Source organism: Tamandua tetradactyla, chromosome Y (assembly GCF_023851605.1).
Source record: "Tamandua tetradactyla isolate mTamTet1 chromosome Y, mTamTet1.pri, whole genome shotgun sequence".
Taxonomy (NCBI): Eukaryota; Metazoa; Chordata; class Mammalia; order Pilosa; family Myrmecophagidae; genus Tamandua; species Tamandua tetradactyla.
Genome location: NC_135354.1, coordinates 16262734 through 16277655, shown reverse-complemented (window position 1 = coordinate 16277655; position 14922 = coordinate 16262734). Strand labels below are relative to the sequence as shown.

General features: G+C 36.6%; 1 protein-coding gene across 6 annotated transcripts in view; it reads right to left on the bottom strand.

The window, feature by feature from the left end:
* Positions 1-14922, bottom strand: part of LOC143672602 (ubiquitin carboxyl-terminal hydrolase 9X-like) — a 179838-nt gene that overhangs the window by 19236 nt on the left and 145680 nt on the right. For all 6 annotated transcript variants that reach the window (XM_077147219.1, XM_077147215.1, XM_077147214.1 and 3 more), the window contains exon 33: positions 2023-2196. In XM_077147219.1, coding sequence (XP_077003334.1) covers positions 2023-2196 — 174 coding nt within the window. The remainder of the gene's footprint in view (positions 1-2022; positions 2197-14922) is intronic.

Here is a 14922-nt window from a genome sequence, read left to right as displayed (position 1 = left end):
AAGCACATCACATTATTGTTTCAAAATAAACTGTTAAATGCAGCCTGCCTCTCGAAATCGATATGGCATGTGAATTCGTTGCCCTCCCTCCTACATGCGGTATGATTCCCAGAAGTGTAACTCTCCCTGGCAACATGTGATATGACTCCCAACCATGAGCTGGCACTTTGGCATGAAGGAGTGAAAGCCTTCCTGACCAAAAGGGAGAAGAGAGAAATGAGACAAGACAAAGTTTCAGTGGGCTGAGAGATTTCAAAGAGAGTCAAGAGGTTATCCTGGAAATCATTCTCAAACATTATAAAGATAATTCCTTTTTAGTTTTTGGCGTATTGGAGGCTAGAGTAAAGTACCTGAACCTACTGATATGTGTTTCAGCAGCTTTGATTCTTGAGGATGATTGTATAATATTATAGCTTGTATAGTGTGACTGTGTGATTGTGAAAACCTTGTGGCTGACACTCCTTTATCCAAGATATGGACAAATAAGAAAAAAAAATAAGGATAAAAAAATAAACAATAGAGGGACAGGGATAAAGACAAAAAATTGGTTAGACTGAAAAACAAGTGGTCAATGAGAGGGAGGAGTAAGGTATATGGGGCATATGAGTTTTTTCTTTTTTCTTTCTCTGGAGTGATGCAAATGTTCTAAAAATGATCTTAGTGATGAATACACAACTATGTGATGTCATGTGAACTACTGATAGTACAATATTGTTGGCCCTTACCTGTGTGAAAATTTCTCAATAAAAATGTTAAAAAAACAAAAAAGAAACCCTGCTGGTGATCACCATGACCGCTTCAAAGACGAGAACTGAGAGGGTCAGAAAGATTAATCTGGTCAAACTCACTAGGGGAATGCAGTTTATAGCCAATCTTCCTTAAAGCTCTTCATATTTCACCAACCTACCATATTATCTGTTTAGGCAGTAATTCTTAGAAGGTAAAGTAAGAGTCATCAAATTCAGGAAAGATTTTTTCTGAAGTATTAAGAACTGAATTTTCACACTTTTCCCCATTTCTGTATGTCATAAAGTTCAAGGTTCAAATGTTCAACATGTTTAAGTATTTCTAGTTTTCTTTCTGCTTACCCAAGAAATGGAATTGAGGAGAGAATAAACAGATTGCAGTGATTTTCTACAAAAGGGACTTTCGGACATTTTATAGGACATATAATAAACTAAAAAAATCGCTTATGGGCAATGTATTTGCAACTATCAAATTCATTCATTCAATAAATATATCAAGTGTCTATCAGGTATAAAGTAATTCAGGATATTATGTTTTAAGACTCATATGTAGAAACTAAATTTAATCAGGGAAATCAAAACAGGTACACAAACATATTTATAACTGGTTTGATATATAAGTTAGGACATGGAGATGATACTGGGATTAGAAACTAGCTTCCCAAGAAGACAAAAATAATTCTGAGAGAATAAATGTGACTGACTACTACTCTAGTTAAAAAGTAAGATATTTTAGAAAAATGATGACCTGTAATATAGAACAACTTGGGGCTTAATGTGTCTAACAAGAATAAGAATACTTTAGTATTTGATTAAGAATGTGTGCTTTATTTGTTTCTTGTATATTTTTACTGAGCAAAGCATAGTTTCCAACTAATTGTGTAAACTGAGTAAAAAACTTAGAAGACCTGATAGGAAAAGGTAATCAAAAGGTTGAATCTTTTATTAACAACTTAAAAGATCTAAGGGCCAAAAGTACGTGAAGAGAAAAAAAAAAAAGCCTCCCACTTCCTGAATGAATGGTAATATAGTATGATGAAAATTTCTCATTTATATAATATTACTTCTCCCTCCTCATTTCCCTAGCTCCCAAAGGACTCCATCTATCCACTCAACACAAGAGAATGGGGTGTGCACTAGGAGGCAATTCATTCATAGTCCCAGGAATTAAGTCATTATTGGCATACTCTGATTTTATACAAAAGTACTCATGAAATTTATTATTATTAAAAAAGATACCAGTATGATACACAGTAAAAATGTAATTAGAACTTACCTATGTGGACATCCTTGGCAAATCTTCTGATCAGCAAAAGAACCTCCTAGGACATTACTTAGCACTGCTGGATGTCCTAAAGCTTTCAAAGCTTCATCTAAACTATCCACCAATGAATTAAAAAACTCTAAGGCATCATGTTGTTCACGTAGATTTACAGGTTCACCCCAAAGCCTAAGAAATATAAAACAAGGAGTATTCAAACATCCATATTTTGTTTTTAATAACAAAGTACAAAATACATTAGAAAAATAAAATCTGAGGTTTATTCTCCACCCACAAGAGGTAGGCAAGAACTCAAAGCACAATATGTATGATATAAAGTGTAAAGTGGAATGTTAAATGGAAGTGAAGCCCAAAGAAAAAATGATACTCCAGTGACAAAGAACTATCAATGGACAACCTGAGTGTTTAAGATGGGTTATTATTAGCTGTTAGGAATGATTACTTTATCAAACAGTATAAATCTGTGTTTTGAATTTAAGCAAAGATGCTACTAAAACAAAAAGCAGGAACTCACTCTTCTGTGGATGTAATAATTACCATTTTATTTTTTTCATTTTGTTTACAGTTTGGGACACTCATGTGCTTCAAAGACCACACACATTTATTTCTATACATAAATAAAATACAGTGGTTTTACTTTTTTTCAAATAAAAAGAAAATTTTTACTGATAGATGCTGGGTTATTTCTAGGCCATTACAAATAATATGCAAATACACAAGTCTTTGAAAGGATTTAAATTTCCTTTGCTCCTGGGTAAACACAGAAGATGGACGAAAGGTTAAGTGTGTATTAGCTTTTTAAGAAACTAGCTGCCAATAACCCAAAGTATTTATGTCATTAACATTCCTACTAGCAATAACATTTTTTTTCTTACAGTGTAACTTAGTTCCAATTCTTCTACATCCTCAGCAACACTTTGCTAGAGTCTTTTTAATTCTATTCATTCCTTTAGGTGGATGGTAGTATTTTATTCAATTTTAACTATTTCCCCAAAGACTAATGAAGTTGAGCAGCTTTTTTTACATGCTTACTTGCCAACTTTGGTGTTCATGTCTTTTGCATATTTTAAAATTGGGCTGTTTGGCCTCTCTCTTTTCAACCAACACAAAAAGCAAACTCACCACCCACCCCCAGTCTACAGGGGACATGACTCCCAGGGGTGTGGACCTTCCTGGCAATGTGAGACAGAAATCCCAGAATGAGCTGAGACTCAGCATCAAGGGACTGAGAAAAACCCTAGAATGAGCTGAAACTCAGAATCAAGGGATTGAGAAAATCTCGACCAAAAGGGGGAAGAGTGAAATGAGACAAAGTGTTAATGGCTGAGAGATTCCAAGCAGAGTCGAGAGGTTATCCTGGAGGTTATTCTTACGCATTAAGTAGATATCACCTTATTAACCAAGTGGAGAGACTGGAGGGAACTGCCTGAAAATGTAGAGCTGTGTTCCAGTAACCATGTTTCTTGAGGATGACTGAATAATGATACAGCTTTCACAATGTGACTGTGTGATTGTGTGATCACTCTTACGTGGATGATGTGTCTGATGCTCCTTTTACCTACTTAGTCAACAGACGAGTAGAACATATGGAATAAAAATAAATAATAGGGGGAACAAACGTTAAAATAAATTTAGTTTGAAATGCTAGTGATCAATGAAAGCGAGGGGTAAGGGGTATGGTAGGTATAATTTTTTTTTTCTGTTTTCGTTTTATTTCTTTTTGTGAACTGATGCAAGATGTTCCTCTTCACTTCTCCTGTCCTAGGTATCAATCATTTTTCCAAGAAGCTCTGCTCCTTTCATTGGAGAACAGTATTTAGAAACTACATTTTTGCACCAAGTGCTCACTGTTACTGGGGTCATTATTTCATGGTATTTTTTGAGGATAAAACATCAAAATATACAAACTAAACTCATGCACACACCACACAACTCTATCTATCTACCTCCCTACTAAACTACTGATCATTGAACCATGAATTTGTAATGACACTTATGACTACGTCTAACACTTACAGGGTTTACTATAGCTGTCTCATTTTCCTTATTTGCATCTTCTTTCTCCAAAAATGGAAAATACACATATTATATATGCATATAAAATATTTTTTATTTATTTTCTTTAAGCTTTATAGTATTCAGAAAAAATACTGTTTCCAAATCTGGGCTAGTTCTTCCAGATTTTTTCCCAGCAGATTGCATGACACATCTTTCTTTATCCCTAGGTAGGTTTTAAGAAAATTAATTTAATTTTAATCAAATTTAATTGATTAAATTTTGATTTTGAATAACATGCGGTTGTAAGAATTTTATAGACAGAGTCCATGTACCTTTTTACTCAATCTCCCCTAAGGGTAATGTGCTAGCTTGAAACTGTTATACACCTCAGGAAAGTCATGTTCTTTTTATCTGTAGGGCCAGACCTATTGTGAAGTGGGATCTTTTAATAGAGAGGTGGCTCCCACCATTCAGGGTACTTTTATTGAGGCTCTCTATGAAGACAGGGAAGGAAACAAACAGGGAACTCAGAACTGATACAAGAGAGGCAGAGAGAGAAACCAAGACATAGCCAATTGAAGATGCAGAAAGAAAACACCCCAAGAGAGAACAGAAAGACCCACACAGGCTGAGTGAGAGACATTTGAAACCAGAAGTCAGGAGAGAAGGATGGCAGCTGTTGCTAAGTACCTTCCCATATGACAAAGAAACCCTGACACTATTGCCCTTTCTTCAGAATTGAGGTTTATTTCCCTGGGTGCCTCAGTTTGGACATTTTTGTCTTAGAACTATAAACTTATACCTCAATAAATTCCCTTGTAAAAGCCAATCCATTTCCGATGTATTGCATTCTAGTAGCTTTAGAAACTATATACCATAGGTTGTGGGGCAAGACACTGATGTTGTGAGGTATAGAATTTAGTTCTTTAGGATAGTTAGTAAATAGCCAAGAACTGTCTGGAACACGTGTTCGGGGAACTTCTGCGAATGAACATACAACATACATCAGTTTAGAACAAACAGAAGGGCAGAGATCACAGTGCAAAACTGTAAGTCTTCTCCCTAACAGCGGAGGATGGCTTGGCTCCCCTCCATCTGACATGGCAGGCTGTGTTGCAGATTCTTTCCTATGGGAAAAGCAGTCTCAACCAGGAAAAAGGCAAGGCAAGCTCTAAATGCGGACTTACTTAATAAACTCAGACTGCTGAATAGAAGCTCTGCACAAATAAACCCACAGTAAGCATGAAACGAACCTTGAGATCTCTCTAGTCAAAAGGGAGACTGGACTGATGAAAGATCAGAAAAAAACAAAAGAGCAGAGGCTTTTAGAGTTAGCTTGGCTAAGAATATGGGAAGGGGTCTGTCCCACGAATAGGGGCAAACAGAGCTGAGTTTCCAAAATTATGATCAGTTAAATAGAAACTATGCTGGAGGTCTCAAATTAGTTCACCTGAATGTCAAAGAACAAATACAGAAGCCAACTAACAAGAAAACCACAGGTAGAAGAGAGAAAAATAACTCCGGAATAACTAATCAAGGAAATCAGATGTCTAGACACCAGCAAAAAATCATGAGCCATGCTAGGAAGCATGAAGATAATGCCCAGTAACACTTTAAATGAGATAAAGAAGTTAAAACAACTAAGAAAGATGTTCAAACAAGTCTTCTAAATCAAATCAGTGAGTTGAAGGAAATGGAATGACATGGGATATAAAGCAGATATTAGGCTACCATAAACAACAACTCAAAAGCTTGAAAAAATAAATGGCAGAACTTATGGGAATGAAAGGCACAACAGAAGAGATGAAAAACACAAGGGAGATCTACAACAGCAGATCTGAAGAGGCAGAAGAAAGGATTAGTGAACTACAGGGCAGGACATCTGAGATCCTACACTACAAAAGATCAGACAGAGAAAAGAATGGAAAAATAAAAGCAGAGTCTCAAGGAACTGAATGAAGAAAATTAGTATAAATGTTAGGGGTTTTCCAGTAAGAGAAGAGATGGGGAAAGGGGTAGAAAGAATAATGGAAGAAGCAATCATTTAAAATTTCCCAATTCATATGAAAGAAATAAAATTATAGATCCAAGAAGTACAGCTTATTCCAAATAGAATAGGTCTGAACCGATCAACTCCACCTGTGGGAAACCAGGGCTTAAGATTTCCCTCAATACTGAGAGGAGTCCATTACGTGTAGAGCTGCCTACATAACCAGAACAGACATTAAAAGTTTGATGACCTCCTCAACAGGGAAAGAATGTACAAATGGTATTATAAACAAGAGAATGAAATTCCCCTCCCCTGATCACTCCTGAGAGCAAAACTACAAAGCCCTGTGTCAAGAGACTCTGCTGAAACTGTTGCTACACCTATGAAATTTCTTTGTCATAAACCCATATAAATCCTTACATTCCTTGCCTCTTTTGCAGAAGCAGTAACCTTAATTTTCCATGGCCAAGCTACCAGGGAAAATCTGTTCGTGGGTTCTAATAAATTCATGCCTAACTCTGTGCTTCATGTTTTCCTTGGTCTTAGGGATCCACCGACCCAAGCCCTCCAAGAGGTGGGTTGGAACACCAAGACACTTACTAATCAAACTGTCAAGTATTATAGATGGAGAGAGAATTCTGAAAGTTAGCAAGATAAAATTGCTCCATCATACACAGGGAACTGCTGTAAGACTATGTTTGGATTTCCCAACAGAAATCATGGAGGTAAGAAACTAGTGGTATGACATACTTAAAATACTGAAAGAGAAAAACTGCCAAGCAAGAATTCTATACCCAGCAAAACTGTCTTTTAAAACTGAGGGACAATTTAAAATATTCACCCTCAACCCCTGGCCACCCACTAATCTTTTCTCAATTTCTAAAATTCTTTCATTTCAAAACTGTATATAAATAGAACTTGCAACATGGTAGGCATGTGAATGCAGCTCCCCTAGCCTCCCGCCACACACATACTCCCTTAATGCTCAAATTCATATAAGTTATTTATCTAGAGATCATTGCTTTTTTATTGCTGAGAAGTACTCCTAGACCTGTTGGGGCTTTTATAAATAAAGCTGCAGGAAGTATTTGTTTACAGGATTTGGTGTGAATATAAATTTTCTTATCCCTAGATTGATATAGCCACGATGGTAACTAAAATTGGTGGATAAGGTTTATTTTATAAGAAACTGCTAAATTGTATCACCAATTTACATTCCTACCAGCAATGTGTAAGTGAACCCAGTTTATCCACAGCCTTGTCAATATTTGATGATGTCACTATTTTTTTTTTCTTTTTCCATGTGCAGGCATCAGGAATCAAATCCAGGTCTCTGGAATGGCAGGTGAGAATTATGCCACTGAGCCAGGTGTACTGACCTGTCATTTTTATATATCTCAATGTCTGGTTCCAGCTCTTTACTTTCAAACATGATTGGATTACAACCGCATTTCCACAATTGTAGACTACATACAACAGGGATGTTTTTATACCTAATCTAGCAATCTATGGCTTTTAATTGTGCAATTTATGTTACTACCATATGATTGAATTTGTTCTATCACTTTATCTCCAGAATTTTTTTTCCTTTATGTTTTTGGATAATTTGAATATATTTACAATACTGTGTTTCATTTTAATATTTTATCTATCTCTAGTATTGCTTTTTTTAACGCTTGTTCTATGGACTATGAATACACATTCCTATCTTTTTACAGTCTATGTAGTCCTTTTCCCTTTCGCCATTTGTTATACCCGTACAATGTATTACATTTATATTGACTTCTCCTCCTGTCAAGGATACTATATTTTATAAGTTTTCATAAAAACTTTAAAAAAATTTTATGCAAAATTGAAAAATAAGGGAAACAAAATAAATTGTTCTGTTTACCTAATTATGTCTCCTGTAATCAGCTGTCCCACTATCAGTTTAGTTTTCCAACCTATTTGAGTATGACAGCATATGATACATACATAGGTTAGTTTGGGACTAGAACAAAGTTTCTAAAGCACAGAGACTTAAGTCATGCTGCAAAGCAAAGACAGGAAGAAAACAGTAAAGGAGGTAAAGCAAAACAGTATGTTATAAACAGGGAGAAAAATTCAAACCACCAGAAACCTTGAAGACTCTGCTATGTTTCTTTCAATGGACTATGCAAATAAATAGCTTGGGGATGGCCACAGGATCCTGCACACAAATTAAGAAATCCATTTTCCCAGCTCCCTTTTTTTTTGGGAATTTACTCATATTATGTATGACTCATTTTCTTCAATCTAGCCAGTAAATTGTTTTCACAGAGATTGAGGTCTCCACATTATGCAATCCACATACGTGTAATACACTCATAGCCTGAAGCACTGAAAGAGAAAAGCACCAAAGTGTTCTCTTTTCCAGGTTCCTTTATATAAAAAGACGTGTTTTCCCTCAGGGTTTTAAGTGTCTGCTCTGTGCAGCATACTTTAGCCTTAGGTCAAGACCAGGGAATCAAAAGAAAATTGTTCCCCAAACTTTCGGGCACCCATTAACTTTTCCCCAGTCTGGTCCTTTGACAAGAAAATAAGGTTTCTAATAGTTTTAAAATGCATGGACTTGCTACACAAATCTCCTACCTGGATTTACTTTCAAGTGAAAGCCATACAAAAAAGGAAGAAAATAGGAATAGATTAGTCATTCTTAATAATTCCCATTAGAAGTGCTGACTTCTTCCTAAATCTTACTGCTTTTAGAATTATCTTTTCAGTGTCCCTAGGTAGTCGCTTTTAAAAATTTTAATGGTTCTGACAGAGGCTACAGTGAGCTTATTCTACATAAGCCAAACCCAGAAATTTCTCCCTTTCCTTTTTTTTTCCAGCTACAGAAGGATGTATTTTTTTAAAAGCTTACAGACAACATTTACAAAAACTGACCATTAAAAAGATTGCCATGCATCAGTACTTCATTTCTTTTTACAGCTGAATAATATTCCACTGCCATGTATGTACTACATTTTGTTTATTCCTTCACCCGGAGATGGATCCTTGGGTTGCTTCCCCCTTTGACTATTTGAATAACGCTACCATCAGCACTGGAGTACAAATATTTGTTTGAGTCTCCACTTTCAGTTATTTGGAATACATACCAAGAAGTGGGATTGCTGGATCATACATAATTCAATTTTCAATATTCTGAAAAACCACCAAACTGTACTTAAAATAGGAAATTTAATGCTGTAGTTTTGTTGCTACAATTAAAAGTTCAAAGTTTTTTTATTAATTAAAAAAATAAACTAACACAACATTTAGAAATCATTCCATTCTACATATACAATCAGTAATTCTTAATGTCATCACATAGATGCATATTCATCATTTCTTAGTACATTTGCATCGATTTAGAACAAGAAATAGAAAGACAGCAGAAAAAGAAAACACTATAGAGAGAAAAAAATTAAAAATTAAAAAATTAAAAAATATATATCTCAGATGCAGCTTCATTCAGTGTTTTAACATAATTACATTACAATTCGGTAGTATTGTGCTGTCCATTTCTGAGTTTTTGTATCCAGTCTTGTTGCACAGTCTATATCCCTTCATCTCCAATTACCATCTCCGGATGGTCTCTGTTACCAAAGACATATTCCAAGTTTATTCTCTAATGTCGATTCACATCAGTGGGACCATACAGTATTTGTCCTTTAGTTTTTGGCTTCTCTCACTCAGCATAATGTTCTCTAGGTCCATCCATGTTACTACATGCTTCATAAGTTTATTCTGTCTTAAAGCTGCATAATATTCCATCGTATGTATATACCACAGTTTGTTTAGCCACTCATCTGTTGATGGACGTTCGGCTGTTTCCATCTCTTTGCAATTGTAAATAACGCTGCTATAAACATTGGTGTGCAAATGTCCGTTTGTGTCTTTGCCCTTAAGTCCTTTGAGTAGATACCTAGCAATGGTATTGCTGGGTTGTATGGCAATTCTATATTCAGTTTTTTGAGGAACCGCCAAACGGCTTTCCACAGTGGTTGCACCATTTGACATTCCCACCAACAGTGAATAAGTGTGCCTCTTTCTCCACATCCTATCCAGCACTTGTCATTTTCTGTTTTGTTGATAATGGCCATTCTGGTGGGTGTGAGATGATATCTCATTGTGGTTTTGATTTGCATTTCTCTAATGGCCAGGGACATTGAGCATCTCTTCATGTACCTTTTGGCCATTTGCATTTCCTCTTCTGAGAGGTGTCTGTTCAAGTCTTTTTCCCATTTTGTTACTGGATTGGTTGACTTTTTGTTGTTGAGGTGAACAATCTCTTTATAAATTCTAGATACTAGACCTTTATCTGATATGTCATTTCTAAATATTGTCTCCCATTGGGTAGGCTGTCTTTCTACTTTCTTGATGAAGTTCTTGGATGCACAAAAGTGTTTAATTTTGAGGAGCTCCCATTTACTTATTTCTTTCTTCAGCGCTTTTGCTTTAGGTTTAAGGTCCATAAAACCGCCTCCAATTGTAAGATTTATAAGATATCTCCCTACATTTTCCTCTGTTTTATGGTCTTAGACCTAATGTTTAGATCTTTGATCCATTTTGAGTTAACTTTTGTGTAGGGTGTGAGATATGGGTCTTCTTTCATTCTTTTGCATATGGATATCCAGTTCTCTAGGCACCATTTATTGAAGAGACTGTTCTGTCCCAGGTGAGTTGGCTTGACTGCCTTATCAAGATCAAACGCCCATAGATGAAAGAGTCTATATCTGAGGACTCTATTCGATTCCATTGGTCAATATATCTATCTTTATGCCAATACCATGCTGTTTTGACCACCGTGGCTTCATAATATGCCTTAAAGTCAAGCAGCGTGAGACCTCCAGCTTCGTTTTTTTTCCTCAAGATGTTTTTAGTAATTCGGGGCACCCTGCCCTTCCAGATAAATTTGCTTATTGGTTTTTCTATTTCTGAAAAATAAGGTGTTGGGATTTGGATTGGTATTGCGTTGAATCTGTAAATCAATTTAGGTAGAATTGACATCTTAACATATTTAGTCTTCCAATTCATGAACACGGTATGCCCTTCCATTTATTTAGGTCTTCTGTGATTTCTTTTGCCATTTTTTTGTAGTTTTCTTTGTACAGGTCTTTTGTCTCTTTAGTTAAATTTATTCCTAAGTACTTTATTCTTTTAGTTGTAACTGTAAATGGAATTCGTTTCTTGATTTCCCCCTCAACCTGTTCATTGCTAGTGTATAGAAACACTACTGATTTTTGAATGTTGATCTTGTAACCTGCTACTTTGCTGTACTCATTTATTAGCTCTAATAGTTTTGCTGTGGATTTTTCAGGGTTTTCGACGTATAGTATCTTATCATCTGCAAACAGTGATAGTCTTACTTTTTTCTTTCCAATTTTGATGCCTTGTATTTCTTTTTCTTGTCTACTTGCTCTGGCTAGAATCTCCATCACAATATTGAATAACAGTGGTGATAATGGACATCCTTGTCTTGTTCCTGATCTTAGGGGAAAGTTTTCAATTTTTCCCCATTGAGGATGATATTAGCTGTGGGTTTTTTATATATTCCCTGTATCATTTTAAGGAGGTTCCCTTGTATTCCTATTCTATGAAGTGTTTTCAGCAGGAAAGGATGTTGAATCTTGCCAAATGCCTTCTCTGCATCAATTGAGATGATCATGTGATTTCTCTGCTTTGATTTGTTGATATGGTGTATTACATTAATTGATTTTCTTATGTTGAACCATCCTTGCATACCTGGGATGAATCCTACTTGGTCATGATGTATAATTCTTTTAATGTGTTGCTGGATTCGATTTGCTACAATTTTGTTGAGGATTTTTGCATCTATATTCATTAGAGAGATTGGTCTGTAGTTTTCTTTTTTTGTAATATCTTTGTCTGGTTTTGGTATGAGGATGATGTTGGCTTCATAGAATGAATTAGGTAGCTTTCCCTCCACTTCAATTTTTTTGAAGAGTTTGAGCAGGGTTGGAACTAATTTTTTCTGGAATGTTTGGTAGAATTCACATGTGAAGCCATCTGGTCCTGGACTTTTCTTTTTGGAAAGCTTTTGAATGACTGATTCAATTTCTTTACTTGTGATTGGTTTGTTGAGATCATCTACTTCTTCTCGAGTCAAAGTTGGTTGTTCATGCCTTTCTAGGAACTTGTTCATTTCATCTACACGGTTGTATTTAGTAGCATAAAGTTGTTCATAGTATCCTGTTATTACCTCCTTTACTTCTGTGAGGTCAGTGGTTATGTCTCCTCTCATTTCTGATCCTATTTACTTGCGTCCTCTCTCTTCTTCTTTTTGTCAATCTTGCTAATGGCCCATCAATCTTGTTGATTTTCTCACAGAACCAACTTCTGGTCTTACTGATTTTCTCTATTGTTTTCATGTTTTCAATTTCATTTATTTCTGCTCTAATCTTTGTTATTTCTTTCCTTTTGCATGCTTTGGGGTTAGTTTGCTGATCTTTCTCCAGTTCTTCCAAGTGGACAGTTAATTCCCGAATTTTTGCCCTTTCTTCTTTTTTGATACAGGCATTTAGGGCAATAAATTTCCCTCTTAGTACCGCCTTTGCTGCGTCCCATAGATTTTGGTATGTTGTGTTTTCATTTTCATTTGCCTCGAGATATTTACTAATTTCTCTTGTAATTTCTTCCTTGACCTACTGGTTGTTTAAGAGTGTGTTGTTGAGCCTCCACGTATTAGTGAATTTTCTGGCACCCTGCCTATTACTGATTTCCAACTTCATTTCTTTATGATCTGAGAAAGTGTTGTGAATGATTTCAACCTTTTTAGATTTGTTGAGACTTGCTTTGTGACCCAGCATATGGTCTATCTTTGAGAATGAACCATGAGCACTTGTGAAAAACGTGTAGCCTGCTGTTGTGGGGTGTAATGTCCTATAAATGTCTGTTAAGTCTAGCTCATTTATTGTAATATTCAAATTCTGTTTCTTTATTGATCCTCTGTCTAGATGTTCTGTCCATTGATGAGAGTGGGGAATTGAAGTCTCCAACTATTATGGTAGATGTGTCTATTTCCCTTCTCAGTATCTGTAGTGCATTCCTCACGTATTTTGGGGCATTCTAATTTGGTGAATAAATATTTATGATTGTTATGTCTTCTTGTTTAATTGTTCCTTTTATTAGTAGATAGTATCTTCTTTGTCTCTTTTATCTGGCTCTTTTCTGGTTGTGATTTGTATGAAATATCTTTTCCCAACCTTTCACTTTCAACCTATGTTTATCTTTGGGTCTAATATGTGTTTCCTGTAGACAGCATATGGTAGGATCCTGTTTTTCAATCCATTCTGCCAGTCTATGTCTTTTGATTGGGGAATTCAGTCCATTAACATTTAGTGTTCTTACTGTTTGGGTAATATTTTCCTCTACCATTTTGGCTTTTGTATTATACATATCATATATAATTTTCCTTCTTTCTACACTCTTCTCCACACCTCTCTCTTCTGTCTTTTCGTATCTGACTCTAGTGCTCCCTTTAGTATTTCTTGCAGAGCTGGTCTCTTGGTCACAAATTCTCTCAGTGACTTTTTGCCTGAAAATGTTTTAATTTCTCCCTCATTTTTGAAGGATAATTTTGCTGGATATAGAAGTCTTGCTTGGCAGTTTTTCTCTTTTAGTAATTTAAATATATCATCCCACTGTCTTCTTGCCTCCATGTTTTCTGCTGAGAAATCTACACATACCCTTACTGGGTTTCCCTTGTACGTGATGGATTGTTTTTCTCTTGCTGCTTTCAAGATCCTCTCTTTCTCTTTGACCTCTGACATTCTAACTAGTAAGTGTCTTGTAGAACATCTATTTGGATCTTTTCTCTTTGGGGTGCGCTGCACCTCTTGGATCTGTAATTTTAGGTCTTTCATAAGAGTTGGGAAATTTTCAGTGATAATTTCTTTCATTAGTTTTTTTCCTCCTTTTCCCTTCTCTTCTCCTTCTGGGACACCCACAACACATATATTTGTGCGGTTCATATTGTCCTTGAGTTCCCTGATACCCTGTTCAAATTTTTCCATTCTTTTCCCTATAGTTTCTGTTTCTTTTTGGATTTCAGATGTTTCATCCTCCAGCTCACCAAAACTAACTTCTGTCTCTTGAAATCTACCATTGTAGGTTTCCATTGTTTTTTTCATCTCTTCTACTGTATCTTTCATTCCCATAAGTTCTGTGATTTGTTTTTTCAGACCTTCCATTTCTTCTTTTTGTTCATTCCTTGCCTTCTTCATGTCCTCCCTCAATTTATTGATTTGGTTTTTGAAGAGGTTTTCCATTTCTGTTCGTATATTCAGAATTAGTTATCTCAGCTCCTGCATCTCATTTGAGCTATTGGTTTGTTCCTTTGACTGGGCCATATCTTCAATTTTCCTGTTGTGATCTCTTATTTTTTGCTGGTGTCTGGGCATTTATTCAGATTTCCCTGAGTGTGGGACCCAGCAGGTTGAAAGACTTTCCTGTTAAGTCTCTGGGCTCTGTTTTTCTTTTCCTGCCCAGTATGTGGTGCTTCTCTGTCTGTGGGTCCCAGCAGCAAAAGATGTTGTGCCTCCTTTATTAACGCCACTATTGGTGTTTGGTTGGACCCAGTCCCTGCCACTGTCAGAGACTCCCTCCTCTCCCTCCGTGCAGGCACCTGTGGGGGAGGGGCACCGGCCGCCAGTCAGTGCGGCTTGAGGAGCTCGCTGATCTGAGACTCATAGCCGGTCCAGGAGTCTCCTGTGGGGGAGGGGCGCCCGTGGCCACAGCTTGGGGACCTCGCTGATCCGAGACTCGTAGCCGGTCCAGGAAGCTGCCTGCGAGAGATGGGTGCCGGCTGCCGGCCGCCGCGGCTTGGGGAACTTGCCTCTCCGAGACTCTCAGCCGGTCCGGGAAGGAGGGAGGGAGGGGCA